The sequence below is a fragment of the Cervus canadensis genome, chromosome 11 (assembly GCF_019320065.1).
Source record: "Cervus canadensis isolate Bull #8, Minnesota chromosome 11, ASM1932006v1, whole genome shotgun sequence".
NCBI lineage: Eukaryota > Metazoa > Chordata > Mammalia > Artiodactyla > Cervidae > Cervus > Cervus canadensis.
In genome coordinates, this window is record NC_057396.1 from 4995186 (window position 1) to 5018100 (window position 22915).

Consider the following 22915-nt stretch of genomic DNA (forward strand, 5'->3'; position numbering starts at 1 on the left):
TAATTTTGATTGCTTTATTAAAATGTTCCTCATGGAATTCTTTACAAAAACATTATGTCCTAAAAAGTCATTCAACAAATATCAAGACCTTCTATGTATAGGACATTGATGGAAAAAGCAAGAGAATGTGTTCCTGATTCTTAATACAACTAAAAAATATGCAAAATTCGGAAAGGTCTGTTCAAAAGCTTAAATTTTACATCACTTACAATTTCAATAATGCTGAAATTTTAATTTAGAATTGTGCTTATAGTGCTATCCCTGTATTTTGTTCATAAGAACAAAAGCCCATCATTCCCTGCTATATAAAATATGCATGTTCATATTTTAGATATATTTATATAAATATATTTATATAAAACAAAATCTTCTGAGTTACAGATAAATAAAAAATCTTAAAGAAACCAAAATAGTATCAAAGTTAAAATTATAATATATTTCATCCATTAATTCTAGTATAAGTTTAGACAGAGTTTTAGATCTTCTTCATGAAAGAAATGTACGAACTGTACCCTTGATTGTACCTCTACAAATAGGGCATTTTCTTAGAGAAGGGGCACAGTCTTTGCAAACTACTAGATGACCGCAAGGAATAAACACTATGGACACTTCTTTGTCCATACACACTTTACATGTTCTTTCTTCTTGTAGTCTCCTCAATTGTTCTTCCACTGGTAAATCTAAGAAGACAGAAAAAATGTTATTAAAAGGCAATTTGCTGCTTCTCCTCCAATGAAAAGCCAAGAAAATAAAAAATAATGTTTTCTTCTGGTTTAAATTATTAATATTTTACCTGAAACATTTTCTGTAGGAATGTATTTTATGTCTTGTTGCACTAAGGAAGCAAAAGCAAAAACATTACAATTACAAATAAGGTTAACAATATTCAGTGACAGAATATATATTTTTAAACTAACAGTTTGGACTCTGGCCAAACACTATAAATAATTTTCATAATGTCAAGGCAATGAAAGCCTTTTTGTACAATTACTAGTTTACAAATTAAGTTATTTTCAGTAATCACAAATTATTAATATGAGCATATTTTCAATTGACCTATAAAGTTTCAAAAGTAATTTTTCAGCACTCACCAAATAAACGCTTGTATAACATGGGATCAATTTCTTGTAAAGAGTTTTTGAATATGGTGGCTGCAACATTTCCTTTCACTAAAATAGTATCAATCAGTTCTCTTGCTTGTGAAGACGTTTGTGTTTTCTGTTTAATAACATCATGTTCTTGTTCACTAATCACTCTGGCAGTTAGGAGATTATCCAGAATTGGAAACACACAAGTCAAATGTTGAAAAAGTGCCATTCTATTCTTCCGGATTAATGACAGGTCATCTTTATAGAAAAGAACACAAACATAATCACATTCAAATTCTGCCCACAAACCTCCTTCCACATATACACATATAACTGAATGAAAACAACCATAATTCAGTATCAGTTAGCACTGAAGTTGATTGCTAGCTTGGCAGTACCAAAGTAGAAAATAACTCTACTTATAATAAGAACTAATGCTGAGCACTGTGGTAGGCACTTCATATGTATTAACTCATTTCATCTTTACACAGCCCAGCTCAGTCAATAAAGAATCCTCTTGCAATGCAGGAGACCCTGGTTTGATTTCTGGGTTGGGAAGATCTGCTGGAGAAGGGATAGGCTATCCACTCCAGTATTCTTGGGCTTCCCTTGTGGCTCAGCTAGTAAAGAATCCACTTGCAATGTGGGAGACCTGGATTCGATCCCTGGGTTGGGAAGATCTTTTGGAGAAGGGAAAGGCTACCTACTCCAGTATTCTAGCCTGGAGAATTCCATGAACTGTATAGTTCATGGAGTCACAAAGAGTCGGACAGGACTGAATGACTTTCACTAGCATCCTTATTTAGTAGATGAGAAAACAGATGCACAATGAAGTAAGTAAATTGCTAAAGTACATAAAACTAGCAAAAGTCAAACCAAGGCAATTTGGTGTCATAATCTCTGCTCTCAACAATTCTGCAATACTGCTAATCCTTTAACCAAATAAACCTTAAAGCCAAATGAAATTGAAATTTCAATCCAATCTAGTCCAAGTGGGGAAAGGCAAAATCAAGAGAATTAAAATGACAGGTTTTTTCTTAAATTATCAGTTACCAATAAAACTTCTTTAAAATTCCATTTAATTATTAATTATTTCCCCAAATTATACATGATATCACCATTAGCTCAATATTTTATAACAATGGGGAAATGGTACTAACATTTTGAAAAACAAATCCTACTTGTCACACCTTCCTGTGCTAAAGGATCACTTTATTCTCCTTAAAAATCTAGATTTTGTATCTACTAGTAAAATATTTTATATTTGAAACTCTGCAATTGTATTGTCTTTTTGGAATATGACTTATGAATCTAGGTTTGTTAATTAACCATCATATAGTTCTACCATGATCCATTAAGCTTTACTACAAAATAAAAAGAGAAGTTGAGTTGTCTAAAGAAGGATTATTTGAGGGGAGATGATTGATAGACTTTAGAAACTCTGACTCTATCAAATAGGACATGTAAATAAAACCATTTAACAAGGAACACTGTTTAACTAGTGCCTAGTCAGATGGTCCAGGCTGAAGATACACATTTAGAAGAGGATTGAAGCTCTGAAAATAAATGAGAAAATGAACAAAACAGTGTCTGGTAAAATGTCAATGTTCCACACATACCTGCTGAATAAATGAATGACCAGGGCTCAGAAATTTAAAGAGCAGTAGAAACAAAGAAGTTTGAAGTAGATTACAGCAGAGGGATGGGAGAATCAGAATTTACCATATTGTTAAGTAATCTATGATTAAGAAGTAGTGATATATTAGAAAATTAAAATATAATTTTATATTGAAGTATATTCATTTTAAAGTTTTTTATTTTTCTAATTACATTTTATTTAAACTAATAAGTTCTCTGAAATTCTTAAGATTTCCAAAATTAGACTGCTACTGACTGAGGGAAATAGTCTCACTTCAAAGTCATAGGCTATATTATGGCTTATAAGAAAGTAAAGACTTGAATATACCTTTGAAACATACTATTCTTTTATTCTGGAAAAAAATATCCTAAGTTGCCTCTTTAATTGCACATTTGTAAAGAAATCACTCACCTACCATTCTGGGAAACTAGAAATTAATTAGTAACAGAAACATAAGAATTCTCATTGTCATTCAAAATTTCTTGGGCACAGACTGCAGACACTGTGTTAGGTACTGTAGCCACAGCAGCGAGCTGAGAAGTTACTAGATCTTTTTGACAAAGCAAGTTATCTTATACCATTGACTTGGAGTCATCTGGAAACTGTTATTTTTTTTTGAAGAAAAATAAGTATTTTATAGCTGGATGGCTTTAGACTTCATAGGGTTTTTAAACAGTTGTGGAGATGAGGGTTCTCTTCTTTAAGCAGTTGCTCACTGACAACCAGTGTTAAGAATGTGACAACTACAGGAAGGACATGCAGCCTTATCTTCCCTTTAAAATGAAAAAGAGAACTCGGTAAGGCTGGGCAAAGATAAATTTGGACTATACTACTGCTATACTGGTGACATGTACAACTGAATAAGTAAGTCACACTTTGTTAAATAGAGGATGCTGTATCACTACGATTTGGTGTCTATCTGGGTTGGCCAGGGCTAGATTTATCCAGGAATGGAGGGGACAATCTCACAGTCAACCATCCTGGGAAGAAAGAGGTCTCAGATGGCCATGGACAAGGGCAGGGGTGCAAACCTTTCTCATTCCGGGCTTTGTGGATATTTGAGGGCCTCCTGAGAAATCCGTATGCAGGTCAAGAAGCAACAGTTAGAACTGGACATGGAACAGCAGATTGGTTCCAAATTGGGAAAGGAGTACATCAAGGCTGAATATTGTCACCCTGCTTATTTAACTTATATGCAGAGTACATCATGAGAAATGCTCGACTGGATGAAGCACAAGCTGGAATCAAGATTGCCGGCAGAAATATCAATAACCTCAGATATGCAGATGACACCACCCTTATGGCAGAAAGTGAAGAACTAAAGAGCCTCTTGATGAACGTGAAAGAGAGTGAAAAAGTTGGCTTAAAGCTTAACATTCAGAAAACTAAGATCATGGCATCTGGTCCCATCACTTCACGGCAAACAGATGGGCAAACAATGGAAACAGTGACAGGCTTTCTTTTGGGAGGCTCCAAAATCACTGCAGATGGTGACTGCAGCCATGAAATTAAAAGACGCTTGCACCTTGGAAGGTAAGTTATGACCAACCTAGACAGCATATTAAAAAGCAGAGACAGTACTTTGCCAACAAAGGTCCGTCTAGTCAAAGCTATGGTTTTTCCAGTAGTCATGTATGGATGTGAGAGTTGAACTATAAAGAAAGCTGAGCACCAAAGAATTGATATTTTTGAATGGTGGTGTTGGAGAAGACTCTTCAGAGTCCCTTGGACTGCAAGGAGATTCAACTAGTCCATCCTAAAGGAAATCAGTCCTGAACATTTATTGGAAGGACTGATGTTGAAGCTGAAACTCCAACACTTTGGCCACCTGATGCGAAGAACTGACTCATTTGCAAAGACCCTGATGCTGAGAAAGATTGAAGGCAGGAGGAGAAGGGGATGACAGAGGATGAGATGGTTGGATGGCATCACCGACTCAATAGAATTGAGTTTGAGCAACCTCTGGGAGTTGGTGATGGACAGGGAGGCCTGGTGTGCTATAGTCCATGGGGTCACAAAGAGTCGGACATGACTGAACGACTGAACTGAACTGAGCCTTGCTTGAGACTTTCCTAGTCATTTGTGTCAACTGGCCAGAGCTACAAAGAGATGAATCAGGAGCTAGGCAGAGAGATTCATGAGGATGGGGATAAGGAGCACCAAGAGAGCACACATACAGTTATAGCTGTCAATTGCCATGTGCGATATAATGTCCTTCTGTGATTCCTAAATCTCCAGTAAGAGCTTGTTAAGAGTTGTAGTCTGTTTTCGGCTGTGTTGAAAGGACTCCTGGATCTAGTCCACGCTTCAGAAAGAGTGGCAAAGGAGAGATCAACATTTCTCCTTGTCCAGGCCAAAGTGATGATGGAAGCAGAGCAACCAGATGAGAATGAAGATGATGAGAAGAGAGGGTTTTCTGTAGAGCAACAGAGCAGAGGTAACAAGGAGAACACATGGCTAGCAGGTAAGGTCATAGGCAACTTGTCTTGAGAGAATGTGAAACAGTATCCCGGCACTAAGACACTCCAAAGGGGAACTCAGATCTTGTGTGGGCAAATAGGAAACTTAATGATAATTTGTACATCACTTTTTAGTCAGAGGTTGAGACACACTGTTATGCTACTATTAACAGTTGTCCCTGATCCCACCCCAATTTACAGCAACGAGGAGTGAGCAACTAGTCTGGGATCAAAACTGTGCCATGGCTTCCCTGGTGGGCCAGCGGTTAAGAATCCGCCTTGTGGTGCCGGGGACGCTGGTCCAAGCCCTGGTCTGGGAAGACGGCCCACGCCAAGGAGCAACTAAGCCTGCACACCACAACTACTACGCATGCACTCTGAAGCTCGAGAGCTGCAACTGCTGAAGCTCGAGTGCCACAGAGTCCATGCTCCACAGGAGGAGAAGACACTGCAACGAGAAGCCGGGCACCACAACTAGAAGCCCAAGGAAGACCCAGTGCAGCCAAACATTTTTAAAAAAACAAAACTTTTTTTTTTAATGTGCCATGAATAGTTATATACACAATCAATTATTCAGAGTAAAAACAGAAATTAAGCAAAGGCAGGAAAATTTGCTTTCACTCAATATATACAATTTCAATTTACTAATAAGCAATCAAATATATTTTAATGTGAAGAAAGTTTGCAAAATTCAAACGTAGAAGACTGAACTTAAAATCCAATTGGATTAATGAGTATATTGTCAATAACATATACAAAAAAAAATACAAAAAAAAATAACATACAGTGGCATCCTTATGGAAATAGAGACTATAAATAAATATGTGTACCTGATTCTTTTTCCTCAGTTGCTCTTTCTTTCTCCTCTTCCCTTATTTCATCTTCTGCATTAAGTAAATCTAATACAAGATCACTGATGGTTTTATAATTCTCTCCAGTTATTAGGATTTTACTCTGAACTGTCTGCTTTACCAGCCTTCTACTAAAGCCCATTTCCAAAGCAGCTTTAACCACAGGTGTATTCATCATGACTGAATCTTCTGAATGGTTTTCTCCAGGTCCAAAATGAATAACTGTATGAAATAAGGAATTTAACACATTATGGGAGAGTTTGTATATATTCTTAATTGCAACTTGTTACAATATCAAAAACATAAGGCCCAGGAAATATGCAGGTACTATTTTTGTACTACCTTTCGTAAATTTAAAATAATGATATACATGTTCAGTCACTAAAATAGGAATATGGAACACTGTATTCAGATACAAAATATGCATTATCTGGCATAACTGTAAGTGGGAGAAAGAAATAGAATGTTGGTGCTGGTGGATCATCCCAACCAGTATTGAGATTCTTTTTTCCCCAAGTTGAATGAACAAATGAGCTTTCTAAATTAAAAATGTTTTATATAATTTTGAAATAGGCCAATTGTCATCACTCATCCCTATTACTGCAGTGGCCTTCTACAATACTGTTCCTATCTAATTTATTCTCAATATTGTAATCAGAATGACTTTTTAAAACCACAAATCTGAATTTCTATAAATTCCATCCACAATTCCTTTGCTTTTAAGGTAACATTCAATTGTGCCTTATAAGATCTTACACAGTATGGACCCTAATCCCTTCAGCCTCATCACTTGCCACTTACTCATTTGCCTTCTAGCCCAGAAGTCACAAACTGACAGCTGCTGGGTCAAATTCTGCCTATTGTGCTGACCACTGTTAAGCCAGCCTGTCTCATTCATTTATCTGTTCACAAATCCTACTTCTATCCATACAAAAGTTTGTTCAGTTCTTCTAATGTGCCTGTTCTCCTTTGTCACTTAAGTCTTTCACGTGCTGTTGTCTCTGCCGAGAATATTCTTTTCCTCCCTTTGTTACTTTGTTAACTTTCATTCTTCAGTAGCTTCTGTTCTAAGACAAATACTTCTTCTGGAAAGGCTTTTCTGATCTTCCAAGTCTGGGCTAATTGTCCCACATGTGCTCTCAGAGCCCACTTTATTTTCTGCACCATTATCCTATCCATGTATTTTCCTGTATCCCTCAGACTAGTAGCTCAAGAGAAAAGGTGTTACATTTATTCTGTTCTTTATTCGTTTCTCAGAACAGCAGAAGCACAACAAATATTTATTGAATTGAATTTAACACTAGATAATGGAGAAGGGCTTATTCAAATATTGGCTCTATCATCTTTTAGGTTGAGGTGATGGACAGGTCACTTAACCTCTCTGAGCTTCCAAGTCCTTATTGAAAAATTGGGAATATTATTTTCTACTCTCTCCATTTCATAGAAATAATATGTATGCAATCTAATGTCATAGTGCACCTGTTCCAACACTGGTCTGAAAACTGGATGTATGTAGTTTGTTAAAACAGTCAGGCCCCACTTTTAGATACTATGATTCGATTCAGTAGGGTTAAAGTGAGACTAGAAATCTATATTTTTTTGGAGTTCCTCAGGCAATTATGATATGCACTAAGGTTTAAAAAATATTATGTGTATTTGAAAATTCATTGTAAATTATAAATCATAACATAAATGTATATTATGTAATTATCAGCTTTCAATCTTAACAGTATCAAATGGTTCTAGTATTTAAATGTAGCAATTATTATTAGTATACATACTTGGTGACTCTGTATTTTCATCTTCTGGATTGTCTGAAGTAGACAACAGCTACAAAAAAAGGTACATAAATTAAAATGTAAATTTTATCTTGTTCATTGCAATAAAAATTAATCAAGAGACTTATTCAATTTATTGCAAACCAAATTGTTTATTGGCAACATGGTTTTTTATGTCAAAAGCAGAATCTTATTTACATTCAACAGCAATTCTGTAGGCCATAAACTAGTAAGACTTTCTTCATGTGTGTATGTATTAACAAATAAAACTCATTTTCAATAAGGCACAAAAAGGATTATACCTTTTCAGTGATCTACCAGACAATCATTGTTAACCTATTATCCCAAAGATCTTCCATTTTCTGGGTGTTTCCTTGGGATAAGCTGGATCTAATATTAGTTCCATTGACCATGGCTAGGAAGTGTTTGACTCTCAAGCTATTCTATAAGTTCTTATTTGCTTTTCTGGGAAGATTAGAAAGAGCAATACAATTATCTTCCTCAAACCCTTTTTAAGAAAAATTTATATAATATACAAATATATATAGAGAGAGTATATAAATATATATATATAAATATATAACTCATCATCATGTTGATATAGAGTGTAACTTAAATGCTACTACCTATTCAATTTTTTCCTCAAGTAATTTAATTTATTAAAACTTTATTAGAGTAATATTCAGAAACATAAATATTATTTTTCAGAAGGTTTCTAATTTTGGATCTGCTGTTATCCAAAGAGTAGCATTCTCTACTATTTATTGACTATGCCAAAGCCTTTGACTGTGTGGACATAATAAACTGGAAAATTCTGCAAGAGATGAGAATACCAGAGCACCTGACCTGCCTCTTGAGAAACCTGTATGCAGGTCAGGAAGCAACAGTTAGAACTGGACATGGAACAACAGATTGGTTCCAAATTGGGAAAGGAGTACGTCAAGGCTGAATATTGTCACCCTGCTTATTTAACTTATATGCAGAGTACATCATGAGAAATGCTCGACTGGATGAAGCACAAGCTGGAATCAAGATTGCCGGGAGAAGTATCAACAACCTCAGATATGCAGATGACACCACCCTTATGGCAGAAAGTGAAGAACTAAAGAGCCTCTTGATGAAAGTGAAAAAGTTGGCTTAAAACTCAACATTCAGAAAACTAAGATCATGGCATCTGGTCCCATCACTTCATGGCAAACAGATGGGGAAACAGTGACAGGCTTTCTTTTGGGGGGCTCCAAAATCACTGCAGATGGTGACTGCAGCCATGAAATTAAAAGACGCTTACTCCTTGGAAGCAAAGTTATGACCAATCCAGACAGCATATTAAAAAGCAGAGACATTATTTTGTCAACAAAGGTCCGTCTAGTCAAGGTTATGGTTTTTCCAGTAGTCATGTATGGATGTGAGAGTTGAACTATAAAGAAAGCTGAGTGCCAAAGAATTGATGCTTTTGAACTGTGGTGTTGGAGAAGACTCTTGAGATTCCCCTATACTGCAAGGAGATACAACCAGTCCATCCTAAAGGAGATCAATCCTGGGTGTTCACTGGAAGGACTGATGTTGAAGCTGAAACCCCAATACTTTGGCCACCTGATGTGAAGAGCTGACTCATTGGAAAAGACCCTGATGTTGGGAAACACTGAGGGCACGAGGAGAAGGGGACAACAGAGGATGAGATGGTTGGATGGCATCACCAACTCAATGGACATGAGTTTGGGTAGGCTCCGGCAGTTGGTGATGGACAGGGAGGCCTGGCGTGCTGCGGTTCATGGGGTCACAAATATTCGGACACGACTGAGCGACTGAACTGAACTGAAGTGAGCACTCTCTAAGATCATGCCGGGTGTTGAAAAAAGAAAGTGTACTTTTAAAGTGATTCTTATCTTTTCACTAAAATCTACTCTCTGTAATTATCAGAAAGCAATTTATCAGAAAGTCAATTTAACAAATGATTTTAAAAAACTGTCCCTTACCTGTTCAAGTAGATGAGGGTAACTGGCTTGAACTCGACTGATGAACTCTTGTCCTTTAATTTGTATTAAGTACTCACACCTAAAATGTAAACAAAATTAAATCTGGTTATTTCAATTTAAACAAATTTAAATCTGGTTATTTTAATCTGGCCATTTGTAGCCTGGTAAATATTTCAAATGAACATAAGCACAATTATAACCACTTGACTATTCATTTAGCATATAGGAAGTGGTAAGAGATAATGCAGTCAAAAGCAAAATATCAGCAAGAGGAGGGCTGTAACTGGTAATCAGCCAAGGCTGAGGCAGGTAGAGGTCCTGAGGCTCTCAAGTCTACTGAGAGAAGCAAGGCTGTCTCCATTCTGAGTTCCCAGCTGCTCTTTTCAACTTCCAAGATTTCTAAAAACACTCTGAACACTAATAACAAGGAGACAAGGTAGAAAGTTCCCTAATAAATGATACTGTATGTATGTATGTACGTTTAAAAGCTGAAAATATACAAAGAGAAAGAATGAGGAAGATGAACAACATTTTCTAGTACGTCAGACATTCACAAGTTTGGAAGTTCCTAGATAATATATATCCATTATTGAATTTAAGTACAAAATGAATTCATGACTCAATCAAAGCAAAATTATCAGTTCTTTATATATTCACAAAATTACAATAGAAAGCTAGCAGCACTTTTTAAAAACGTCTATGTTTTTTAAAGGTATTCCTTTTAATCTTCATAATTTTTGAAATCTGAAATATTTGGGGAGTGCAAAGTTGTTACAAGGGAAGACTAGTATTAAAAACTTATATAATGTAAACATTTAGTAATCAACATTAATAAATATTAGAAGACCATTAAAAATATAATTAAAGGCTACCTGATTTCAATTTAAAAAGGAGTGAAAACAAGCATGGAATAATCAAAAGACATGACAGCAAAATGCTATGCAGTGACCAAAACAGATGAAATGGATCTATAATTACCCTGATGACTCTGTTTCATTTTGCAATCAGCCTGGTACTTCTGATCTCCTTCATCCATCTCTCTTTTTTTGTTTATCCAAAGCACTTATTATATTCCAACATGCTATATAATTTATTTATGAAGCTTGTATTAATTGTTTGATTTCTCCTGCTATAAGTTTAGCATATGAGACCAGGAGTTTTGATTTTGTTCAACCGACTATATTAAATATCTACAACAGTGCCTGGTAATAGGTAATTAATATTATTGAGTGTTCAAGTGCAAATACGTTTAAGATATAACATTGACTGAAAAGTTTCAAAATAGTACATGTATCTAATTTATATAAAATTTTATACATTTGAGATGTCTCTGGAGGGATGTTCATGAAAATAGTAACTGTGGTCATCTTTAGGTGGTGAGATTTCTCAACATTTAAATTTTTTCTCTCTGTACTTTCCTATAGTATGTGACTTGGGTTTATAATGAGCATGTTATTTTAATATATGTATATATATATATTAATTACACACACAAAGAAATCCTGAACTGTTTATCTTAAATTTCCACCAAAACTTTTTAAGCAGTTATTTTTCTAAGTAAGCTTCCCTAGATTTATTCACAAATGTATTTTTTAAACAAAGACAGACTAAAGTAACAGTTGATTAAGTTACACACATAAAACTCATCTTACACACATGTGCATAGAAAATCTCAAAACAATTACCGTGGAAACCACTTGGCATGTTCCACCCATGGATCATCTCCAGATTCCCAACACCTCAGTCCACCATCACAGCAAAAGCATTTCACATCATCACTGTGACCTAAAATTAATTTTGGACCAAAACTTATGAATCCATATAATTTTACCACTAAAATGTATAAGATAAACATGTTGAATATTTTTTTAATTATCAGGTTAAGCTTCTTACCCACATAATAAAAACCTGCACTTGCAAGCTGCTCAGGATGAACTGGAACACTAGAGGGCCAGCTGCAGAACGTTTTAATGCGGGCTGCATATGTCTGCATGCTCAGATTAGAAGCAGTGTACCTTGAAGTGCCTTGGAGCTGGTTTCCTAAAAATGGACAGCTGGGGAAATGTCTCAGGTGTTCTGACATAGCATCATCCTTTGGTTCCCAATTGCTCAATGTTCCACCACAGGCAAAGCAAGCCACTCTGTCTCCAGGTCCTATGTAGTAAAAGCCTGCTTTTGCCAGGTCTGTTGGTGACAGAAAAGTCAACGGCCACATCTGGAAGGTAAGTAATCTGGCTTTTTCAGTATTCATTGCACAAGGGTAGGAACTTATCCTCAAGGCAGAAAAATCTTGATTTGGTCCAGAGTTTAAAAGATTTGATGGAAAGCTTGAATAAGAGCCACTGAAGTAGCCACTGTTTTCCAAACTGGGAAGTAGTGAATGTGTGGAATTTGTTAACGAAGAAGGAAAAGTAGGCTGAGAAGAGGCTCCTGAAACGTTAACTGAATTTAGATTCTGAACAAAGCTACAGCTAGGATACAACTTTTTATGCTTTTCAATAGGATTGTCTCCTTGTTTCCAGTTATCCAGCATCAGTCCACAACAGAAGCATTTGACTTTGTCATTCACACCAGTGTAATAAAAACCAGCACGAGCAAGACTCCTTTCTGAGACAGGAACACCGGCGGGGAAAGTTGAATATGTTGACATTCGGTAGAGCTCACATGAAAAGTCATACTTCAGTTCAAACATGTTGGCACTCTTCATCAAATTTGATAAGAATACGCTATTTTCTACTATGTTCATAATGAAATGGATGGGGAGGAAAAGGGACTAGTCTTTCTCTGGGGAGGTAGTTTTGTGCATGGCTTTTGATTTTATTCATTTTAGTACTAGGCTGAACACTTAGAACAGGAAATCTTTCATTCTTTTTTCTTCTATGTATTTAGGATTACAGCATGGCAAGATTCTAAATCCTATACTGATACATTTTAAGGGACAGTTATGTACAACTTGCACCTCTGCATACTCTTGATATATACAACGTAAACATGATGCTACACAGTACCTTGTGATGAAAATTAAAACCTTCATAAAAATGTAGAATGCGTTATGTCATCAAAATGCCATTTTGTGTCCGGTGTCTCCACAGGTAGGTCACCCTCTCCACTAGTATGCTTCAGTGACATTCAGTCAGCCTGAAGATAAAATGTCTCACATAGTTTGTTTTGGCAGAAAGCTATGCTGCTTAAGTGTCCCATATACACAAAAATATTCAAACTATACTTATTCTGCTTTTTTTAAATTGTGAAATTTTGGAGCCAGGGAAAAGAAAGTGTAAAATAAAACCTACCTCAAAAGAAGAAAAGAATGGATTATTATATTTCACTGATTCTAAGGCACATGTTTCAATATCTCTGTTATGGAGAGGTATCTTACAATCAATGGCATATCACATTTTAATTAACAGGATTTTTATTTCTAGAAGGTACATAAAATAATGGCACGCTTTACAAACAATGATATCTTAGATTCAGTGAAATGCAGTATATCCTAAATCTTACTCAAATTAATTTTTCTTCCTACAACCATTTTAATAGGGAGAACAAAACAATCCAAAATTTTCTTCCAGATGAAGAACCAAAGTAGTATCAGAATTGGCTCACAGATCTTAAGACCTGGTTTCAAGATTTAGTAAATAATTACTTCCATAGATAGGTACCTGACTGCTGAGTCATAGTGATGCCTCTAGATCTTAGCAAATTAAACATTCCACTTCAAATAAACTATCAGAGATGAGTATATTTGCTCATTTGATCTTTTAGGCTCAGTTCCATGCTGTTGAGAGCCAACATCAAATCTCCTGATAATGAATTTATTTTTAAAAACAGTCAAAAGTCAGAGTGCTGAGTCTCCAAGCTAAGATGGATAATAAACTAAAAAAAAAAAAAACCAGATGAATTAAAAAAATTTGGCTTTGGTCAGAAACTATTTCACAGATAGCATACCTTGAACCAGAATTTATCTTGACAAAACATAATAAATTTACTTTGTCACAATCCACTTCTTCTGAACAGCAGAGACCTCAAAATTCAGAATTTCTCAATTAAAACTAGCTACCAGTAGGCAGGTCTACATCAATAGTATCAGTAATGACCAATAAACAAGCCATCATGGTTCTTCCACAAGTGATTTGCAAGCATGTTTCCTGGGTCTTACATATATTGAGGCTTTTTACTGCAGATTTCAACGCTTTCCTTCCAGGTGGCATCAGAAACATCTCAATACCAGTGATTATTTCCCTCAAAGGTGAATTATTCTGTTTAACTTCAGTATTCCTTTCATTAGTCAATAATTTTACACATTGTTATAAAATGTATAATATTATTTGTGTTATTTTGAAATATAAAACTCTTGGTGTTATTACTACTATCTCTGTGTGTGTTTCTTTCTGAATTCAGTTTGTTCACGTACCAAAAAGTAATCATCCACCCATCACTCTCGTTCTAATTATTCTCAGAGATAACAACCCATTTGAACAAACTAAATTTTTTACTTTCAAAATATCGATAGGCTTAGAAATGGTTAATTTCTTTACCAATCATCACGTTTATCTTTCACACTTACTCTTATTTTGTTGTACCGATCAAAAAGTTTTGGTTTTGAGATTTCTTTGTCACTGCAGAAATCTTTTAACATGCCAAAGGTTTTATATGCATATTTCTCTAACTTAGCAGAAGGCTGAATATTAACTCTTTGTTCTAGATAACTGTCATTCATTTTTAAATCTTTACCAAACACAGGTACAATTTTTTTCTATTCTACACAGCAGCCAGTAGGAAACTGCCTGGCCAACTTTGAAAAAAAGTACTTCAACAATATGTCTCGGCCACAATCATTTCTCTATATCCACAAGTCAAATTCAGAATCAAATCTATTATTACTGTGTAATTATACCTTTTATAACTAGATCATATTTTTTAAATTAACATTCTTTGGATACCAAAAACTCCAGTTATCTACTTTGTTTATTCATGCACAAAACTACCTCCCTCAGATCAGACTAAGTCCCTTTTACGAGTTTTAGGCCTCCATTTTCAGATGTTTTGATTTATAGAAAAAACTGGAAAAAAATCTAGAAGTAGAACAGTTCCTCTCTTTTGTAAAACCTGTTTAGAAAAAAAAAAGACAGTTTTAAAAGTCAAATAATTCATAGATGTTACACCATTATCACTTTGTAAACATTTTTTCCAAAACAAAGCACTAGTATTTACTGAATGTCTACCATATACAAGTTGGTGTACTAGCCACTATAGAGGCCAAAAATTCCCAGATGAAAACCAGAGGCCTCAGACTGGTGGCCAGCAGAGGTATTATGTTTGGCTTGCACAGAATTAGACTCCAGCATTTCACTAATTTTTTAAACTTTTTACTTTGAAATTGATTTATATAGAGAGAAAACTTGTAAACATAAGAGTTTTCACATATCCTGCACTCAACTTCCTCCAAATTAGCATCTTATATAACCATAGTGTAACTACAGAAACCAGGAAATTAACATTGAAACAGTGCTATTAATTAATCTGTATGCCTCATTTGAATTCCACCAGCCTTCCAAGTAAGACTTTTCCTGGGAAAATATCACTGTATTTTTCAATGTTTTAGTTAATTACCAACACCTTTTGTAAGTAAGAAATTTCCAGACTTCCCCAGTGGTCAAGACTCCACACTTCCACTAAATGGGCAAGGGTTCAGTCCCCGGACAGGGAATTAAGATCCTGCATGTTACGTGGAAGAGTCAAAAAGAAGTAAGAGATTCCATGACATTCTAGATCCCAATGCTCTCATAAAAATATCAAAAGATCTCACTATGCTAGGCATACATTCCCGGATGGCAACAATAAGCTAGTGCTAAGCAGTGGCTGCACCCTTTTGGGAGGGTACATGCTCTCCCATTTGGCACTCTGATACAGAGATTCTTTTCCTTTATAGTTTATTACAAATAATGAGTATAGTTTCCTGTGCTATACAGGAGGTCCTTGTTGATTTTATAGAGAGAGACTAGTGTATATATGTCAATCCTATCTTCCTAATTTATCCCTCCCCCTTCTTCCTTTTTGGTAGCAGTAAGTTTGTTTTCTATGCCTGGGGAAAACCACTCTCAATATGAGTAACACCAATGGCTTCTTTCCCAAAACCAGTGGAATTTTTCACACCTGCCACTGGGGCCCACTTCCTCTAACAAATGTTCTAGTTCCTTGGCTTCTCTCTTGGAATTCCTCTTTCCTTTCTAGTGGTTACTTCTCAGATTGGCTCAACCCCAATCACACCTCTTCTCACTCTTCACTTCTAGTGGGCAACCTCCCTGATGCCAGGGATACTGGATATCTCTTCCTCTTGGACACTTAGCACATCCAAGTCTCTGATACTGGAGGTTAAGTGTGCCTTTTGTCTCTAGCTCAGTCCGTAAAGAATCAGCTTGCAATGCAGGAGACCCGGGTTCCATTCCTGGGTCGCGAAGATCCCCTGGAGAAAGAAATGACAACCCACTCCAGTAGTCTTGCCTGGAGAATCCCATGGACAGAAGACCCTGGCAGGTTACAGTCCATGGGGTCGCAAGAGTTGGACACAACTAAATACCTAAATCATCACCCCCTAGTCTGCGGTCTCCTTCACAGCAGAACTGTGCTGCAGCTCTGTATCAATCCTCCTAGCCCCACATCCATCCAGTCTGGCATACAATGAAGACAGAGTTTCTGTGGAGAAGTCAATGTCAGCAAACTTGACCGAGCCCCTCAAGGACCGCAGCACCCTCATCTGCATGGTATTAAGGACATCAATTTTACATTAATGACTACAAAGTCTGCTAGATGATGGTTTAGTACAGGCTTTGGAGTCAGATATCTTCGGTTTCCAATACTCATCAGTCTCCCCATACCAGAGGTGTGACCTTGGGCAAGTAAATCTCCCTGAGCCCAGAGTTTTCTCATTGTCAGTGGAGATAAATATGGCAACTGCTTCGCAGGACTGTGAAAAACCTGAAGGACACATGTCAAGTCTTTTGAGAGAGTTTTTGAGTACACTAGGTCTTAGAAACATCTAATGTTAGCAAAAAATAATGACAGAGTTAATAATACTGTTAGTTTAGCATCAGGTAAATATCTCCAGCACTTTAATAATTAGATTAAGAGCACTACAGGCTTTCCAGGCCGATTACCAGGAAAACACCAAAAATCAGCTCTTTCCTGCCACGACTTGGGAACACTCCTCCGTCTGGCACCGACTGAGGACAGTGACACCTCTTGGGCTTAGTCGCTCAGTCCAGTCGGCTCTGTGCGACCCCATGGCTGTGGCTCGCCAGGCTCCTCTGTCCAGGGGATTCTCCAGGCGAGAACTCGGGAGTGGGTCGCCATGCCCTCCTGCAGTGGTACCTTCCGGCCATCCATTAAAACAACTGTCAAACACCCCCCACTTCCACTGACTCACGGCAAAAGGAAAACAGGAACTGCACACCTGGCAGAAGGCGGAAGGAAAGCGAGTGTCGGCGAAGCAGGGCCAAAGCCGGCGGCCCCCAGAGCTGGAGGGCAAGTCTGGGCTGCGGCGGCGGCGGGGACCGGCCTGAGGAGACCCGCCTGAGGAGCGCGGCCGTGCCAGTCAGGGCCGCCCGGGCTCGCACTCTAATCCCGCGCCGGCTCGCGAGACCCCGGAAGAGCCGCAGACGCGGCCCCCTCCCGCGCGGCGTCCCTGGGGGTCGCGCGCACGCGCGCGCGCACGCTCACTCACCGCAGTCCTGTTCGCCGGCTTGCCGCCCCGCGCCGGTGCGCGCCAGAGGGGATGTGCCGGCCGAGACCTGGCGGGCGCCACCCGTCGCCCCCGCCGTTCGGGGCGGGCCGGAGGCTCCCGCGGCCTTTTAACCGTCTTCCCCGCCCCCACCCCGCCCCGCCCCTTCCCCGCTCCCCGCGTCCCGCACTCCTCCCAGCGGTTTGCTTGTGAGCTGGTGCTTTCCTCTGAAGTCTTAGGGGAACTCCAGCGGTAATAACCACACACACTTCCCCTTAATCAGTGGCCTGGCAGACCCACTCGGGGATTTCCATGACCCAGAAAGCGTGACTGTTTCTTAACCGGGGCGGATCGACGTGGCATTTACTGAAAGACCTTTGCTTCATTGTTCGTGGGCCAGAGGAAATCTTGATAATCTGTGAGGGGGCAAGATGATCATTGGTCAGCCTGACTGGAAAAGGTGCATCTCCCCAAGTAATAAAACATTAAACTTTGTGCAAGCTTTCTGATTTATTTTTACTTTTTGTTCTAATTGTAAAGCATGAGTGGAAATGTAGGGGTTTTGTTAAAAAAAAATCACAAGAATCTCCTTTTCAATTTATTTTTAGTCATTTAAAAGATTACTATATTTAGTGAAAAAAAATTCTTTTTTTCTGGTTGGTTAGTTGTTTTTATAACTAGGGTGGAGTTGGCTGTAAAACAAATTCCTCTTTGTAGCCTTCAGTTTCACAGGGGAGATGTCTACCATGATAGCCTCATAGAAATCTGAAGTCAGAGTCTCACTGCACTGTCATATTTTCCTCAACATTTCCTGCCTAAGGAGTCAGTTTAAGCACGTGTATCTAAAGACAGTGCATGCCAGGATAACAAATGGATTGGGAGAGCTCACCTGATTTTCCTGCCTTCCAGTAAATCAAGAAAAGATACCAAGCACTAAAGGCAGAACTGTAATATTACTTAGTACTTCACTCTTCTGTGGAAACAAGGATGCAGTACAGTCAGGATGAGCTGGGGTAACTTCTGTGTTAGCTGATTTGGCTGTCCATAGCAGATTTCCAGCTGGAACTATATAAAAAAGATTAAGTTTACTTATGTGGAGATTTCGATTCATTTTTGAGCCTGCTTAGTTCAAAATTTTATAAGCCATTTTCAACTCACTCTGTGAGATGGTGGAAAAAAATTTTGTGATCTTTATATATATTTATAATCATGTACCCACCAAAATAATTTTGGAAAACCATATTTCTCTGCACATTTTTAACTTAGCATTAAAACACAGAAGTTGTGGTTGCTAAGGAACTACTAAATCTAGACATTGATGTCTTAGAATAAGATTGATCAACAGTCTTTCAAATGTATTCAGTGGACTACAAATACCATTTGATAACCTTCATTATTAATATATCAGTTCATCTTTAATAGTTGGAAATATTTTATCATTGTTTTTTATCCTTGAACATTCTACTTGCCCACAGAATTTCTGTGTTTAAAATGGACATCTTTATGATCCCTCTGGCACAAATTTCTGAAACATGTATAAATTGAAATTTGATTTTTTTCCTGTGATCATAGGCTGTAACTCAAAATTTTCTCCTTGACTTTATTATCATTTATATTACTTTCAGTACTTATATTCAAAGTCAATTGGTCAAAGCAATATAAACATATATGCTGATATAACAATATACTCATAATTCTTTTACAAATGCAATCTTAATGGGGGCTGCAGCTTATATTTGAACAATTTATTCAAGTGTGTGTTCATGAATATTACTTATTAGTAGAATATTATAGAGTTCAGCATAGATTCTCTTCCTTTTATAAATTTCCAAATTTTACGTGTTGAAAAATCTTTCTTACATAAGTAGACTGGCCCAAAAGAAATGTTATATCAATTTTTTCCAAAATTTTTAACACCTGTTTTATAGCTCCAAAATTATTTAGTAATCTTTAATCCTAAAATGGAATTAGGTTTCAATAGACAACTCGTTTTGTTGGACTCTGTGACTTGGAAACCACAGGTATTTTACCCAAATAGGATTGCCAGAATTAGCAATACAGGAAGCCTAGTTACATTTAAATTTGAGACAACAAATAATTTTTTAGTATAATTATGTGCCATGCAATATATTATTCATTGACTATATTAGTCATTGATTCGCTAGAATTAAAATTTAACTGGGTGACCTGTATTTTACCTGATGAAATACCTGTATTTTATCTGATAACTATAGCCAGATATATGGCATCACCAACTTGATTGACATGAGTTTGAGCAAGCTCCGGGATTTGGTGATGGATAGGGAAGGCTGGTGTGCTGCAGTCCATGGGGTTGCAAAGAGTCGGACACAACTGAGCGACTGAACAGAATTGATACCCAGATATTAAAGTCATTCATTTTTCTCAACATTAACACCAGTTACTTTTGACCATACAGTAATATTTTACACCCTTGGCCAAAATTATACCATTTTAAAATCCAAGATGGTTGAGAGGTGGGCCTGTCTTTTTTTAAGAAGAAAGAACCATTGAGAAAAGGTTGGTAGGAAGACAGAACTGTCCTCGCGCCTCTAACAGCTCTTGTTTTCACTCAGATCTGCTTTAGGAAAAACTACACTTGGAAACTGAGGATCAGGTTGTTAATTTCCTTAAAATTATTTGAGTTCCCACTTCCCCAAGACTAAATTTTTGTAAATACTTGGCAACTTTGTCCAAGGGAACACTATCCCAATTTAAAGATCAGGGCCTAATAAACACTGAACTATTAATAGGATTCTCACATTCTTCACATTAGTAATGAAAGTTGGGATCAAATCTGTCAGGGCCTAAAGTAGATGAATATGTCTCCTTCGCAGAATTTTGCACAACTTTATTCATTTTTGTAAAAGTAATTTAAAGTACTTTTTAAAAAGTAACTTAAAATAGTAATTATGATCAAGGACTGTATTTATTTCACTCATCGCATTATTCTAATACTAGAGGGGAACCTGCAAACAGAAAGAAAGAAAGTGAAAGTCACTCAGTCATTGCCAATTCTTTGCGACCCCATGGACTATATATATAGTCCATGGAGTTCTCCAGGCCAGAATACTGGAGTGGGTAGCCTTTCCCTTCTCCAGGGGATCTTCCCAACCCAGGGATTGAAGCCAGGTCTCCTACATTGCAGGCGGATTCTTTATGAGCTGAGCCACCAGGTGCTCAATAAATCTTTGTTGATAGACTGACAAAAAGGAAGTCAGTCTATCCGCTTGGGCCTTCTCTAGTCTAAGAAAGTGAAGTGAAAGTGTTAGTCGCTCAGTCGTGTCTGACCCTCTGCAACCCCATGGACTGTAGTTCGCCAGGCTCCTCTGTCCATGGACTTCTCTAGGCAAGAATACTGGAGTGGGTTGCCATTCCCTTCTCCAGGGGATCTTCCCAACCCAGGGATTGAATCCTGGTCTCCTGCATTGCAGGCAGATTCTTTACCATCTGAGCCACCAGGGAAGCCCTTCTCTATTCTAAACCTCCAACCAAATGTTTAATAATGTAACATACCTTATATACCTTATATTTTCCTCTAACACTTTGACTATCCCAAATATTTTGTGTAAAAACCCCTTCTCCTCCCAATACCCAACTTTGCTAAATATATTTTTTTCCCCAAATATTCTTTAAGGACAGAAATAAGCAAGGAAATATTTGAGGGAAGTGACAAGGTGGCCATTACTATCTCTAGTTTGCCAATTTTTCTTCTATTTGCAATGTGCAAACAAGGTATAAGAAGTGTGTGCAAGAGTTTCCCCCCCACATTTCTGGTTTGGAACTTTTATAATTTTTAATAGTGGTGTGTTCTCAACATCCTCTTGTTAAGTAATCAACTTAATTTTTTTCTTGAGGGTAATCATGATAACAAACACTCTTTCTCTGGAAGGAGCTTCATACAGTATTGCTGTAACAACTTCAGATCCAATATAATGCTGTATCACTGTAAGTTTTTACGTATTCAGTTTTAGAAATTAAAGTCAGTTGAACATACATGTGGAGGTTTCTTTCTGGACTCTATTCTGGTCTATTAATCTGTCTATCCTTTGCCAATAACATACTGTATTGATTACTGTATCCTTATAGTCAGTGTTGACATCAGATAGAATAAGTCCCGTAACTTGTTCTCAAAATTTTCTTGGCTATTCTAAGCTCTTTAAATTTTCCTATAATTTTTAGAATTATTTTGTGAATATCTTTTTTAAAGTTCTTGAGAATTTGATTAGCATTACATTCAATCTACAGATCAGTTTGAGACTTAGTGATATTTTACTGTTATTGAGTCTTTTAATCCATGAGCATGGTATATCCCTTCAGCTAGCCTTCTTTAACTTTTTTGTTTTCAGTATGAAGATATTTCTCATCTTTTGTTGTTTATTCTTAAGTATTTCATATTTTGATGTTATTTTAAATACTATTTAAATTTAGATTTTAATTGTTAATAGTATTTTTAAATTCCATGTTTAGTTATTTCTTGTCAGTATGTAGAAATAAAATTGAATTAAGAATCAGGATCTACCTTGCTAAATTCACTTACTATAGTCATTTCTTAGATTCTTCTTTATTTCTGTCAGTAAACTATAATGTTATTTGTAGAAACAATCACCTCTTTTCCTTTCTGATTTTTATTCCTATTTTTTTCTTGTTTTATTGTACAAGTTGGGCCCTCCAGTACAATGGTGAATAGGCTTGATTAGTCAACCTCCTTGCCTTATTCCTGATCTTAGAGAAAAAAGTGATTTCTCATAAATATTCTTTATTAGATTGAGGAAATATCTTTCTATTCTTAGTTTAGTGTTTTAAAATCATAAATAGAAGCTATATCTATAGATATGACCATATATTTTTGTCCTTTATTCTATTAATATGGAGATTTATATTAATTTATGTGTTACTTCAGTCTTGCACTTCTGAGATAAATGCTACTTGATCATGATGTGATATCCTTATTATATATACCTAGATTTAATTTCCTAGTATCTTGTTTAGGATTTTCGAGTTGAGGCTGGAAAAGAAGAGCAATATGGGGGAAAAATGGAAATAAGATAATTGGGATACCAAGATAATGTAAGATATAACTAGAACAAAATACTTATATTTAGTAGAGAAGAATTAAAAGTCAGCAATTTACTTACTATTACTGTGTAGTTGAATGAGGAGAAACACGTGGCAATGTAGATTTAAACTACATTTGATCCCATAAAGTAAATATTACTTACTGAAAGAATTTTTAGAACAATAGCAGCTGTGGAAGTGGCCCCAGACTCACATCAGCCAAGTTCTGGAGTAGGTCACAGGTAAAGCATTTAGTGGCTCCCACAGCTTTGGGGTTTGGTGAATGGAGAGATAAAGCAGGTCAATTCATGTTAGAAGGCTGAAAACC

At 36.9% G+C, this 22915-nt stretch overlaps 1 protein-coding gene across 3 annotated transcripts; it reads right to left on the reverse strand.

The window, feature by feature from the left end:
- Window positions 1–17663, reverse strand: BIRC3 (baculoviral IAP repeat containing 3). 3 transcript variants are annotated; one of them, XM_043481801.1, is made up of 9 exons: window positions 17515–17663; window positions 11685–14900; window positions 11477–11576; window positions 9792–9870; window positions 7819–7867; window positions 6017–6259; window positions 1092–1346; window positions 794–835; window positions 1–680 (listed from the first exon to the last, which is right to left on the reverse strand). In XM_043481801.1, the coding sequence occupies exons 2-9, from the start codon at window positions 12535–12537 to the stop codon at window positions 487–489; spliced, it is 1815 nt and encodes a 604-aa protein (XP_043337736.1). In that variant the 5' UTR covers window positions 12538–14900; window positions 17515–17663; the 3' UTR covers window positions 1–486. The 3 variants fall into 3 exon arrangements, with proteins under 3 accessions (XP_043337736.1, XP_043337737.1, XP_043337738.1); XM_043481802.1 differs by lacking the exon at window positions 17515–17663 and adding an exon at window positions 17245–17478; XM_043481803.1 differs by lacking the exon at window positions 17515–17663 and adding an exon at window positions 17218–17478.
- Window positions 17664–22915: the final 5252 nt, after the last annotated feature.

What these genes read in the sequence shown, in the direction of transcription:
- BIRC3 (XM_043481801.1), bottom strand. Translation starts at nt 12,537, where the DNA reads ATGAACATAGTAGAAAATAGCGTATTCTTATCAAATTTGATGAAGAGT. An exon ending in TGCAGGTTTTTATTATGTGG is followed by an intron (nt 11,577 to 11,684) that starts GTAAGAAGCTTA and finishes AATTAATTTTAG; the next exon opens with GTCACAGTGATGATGTGAAA. An exon ending in ACCCTCATCTACTTGAACAG is followed by an intron (nt 7,868 to 9,791) that starts GTAAGGGACAGT and finishes CTTTTTTTGTAG; the next exon opens with CTGTTGTCTACTTCAGACAA.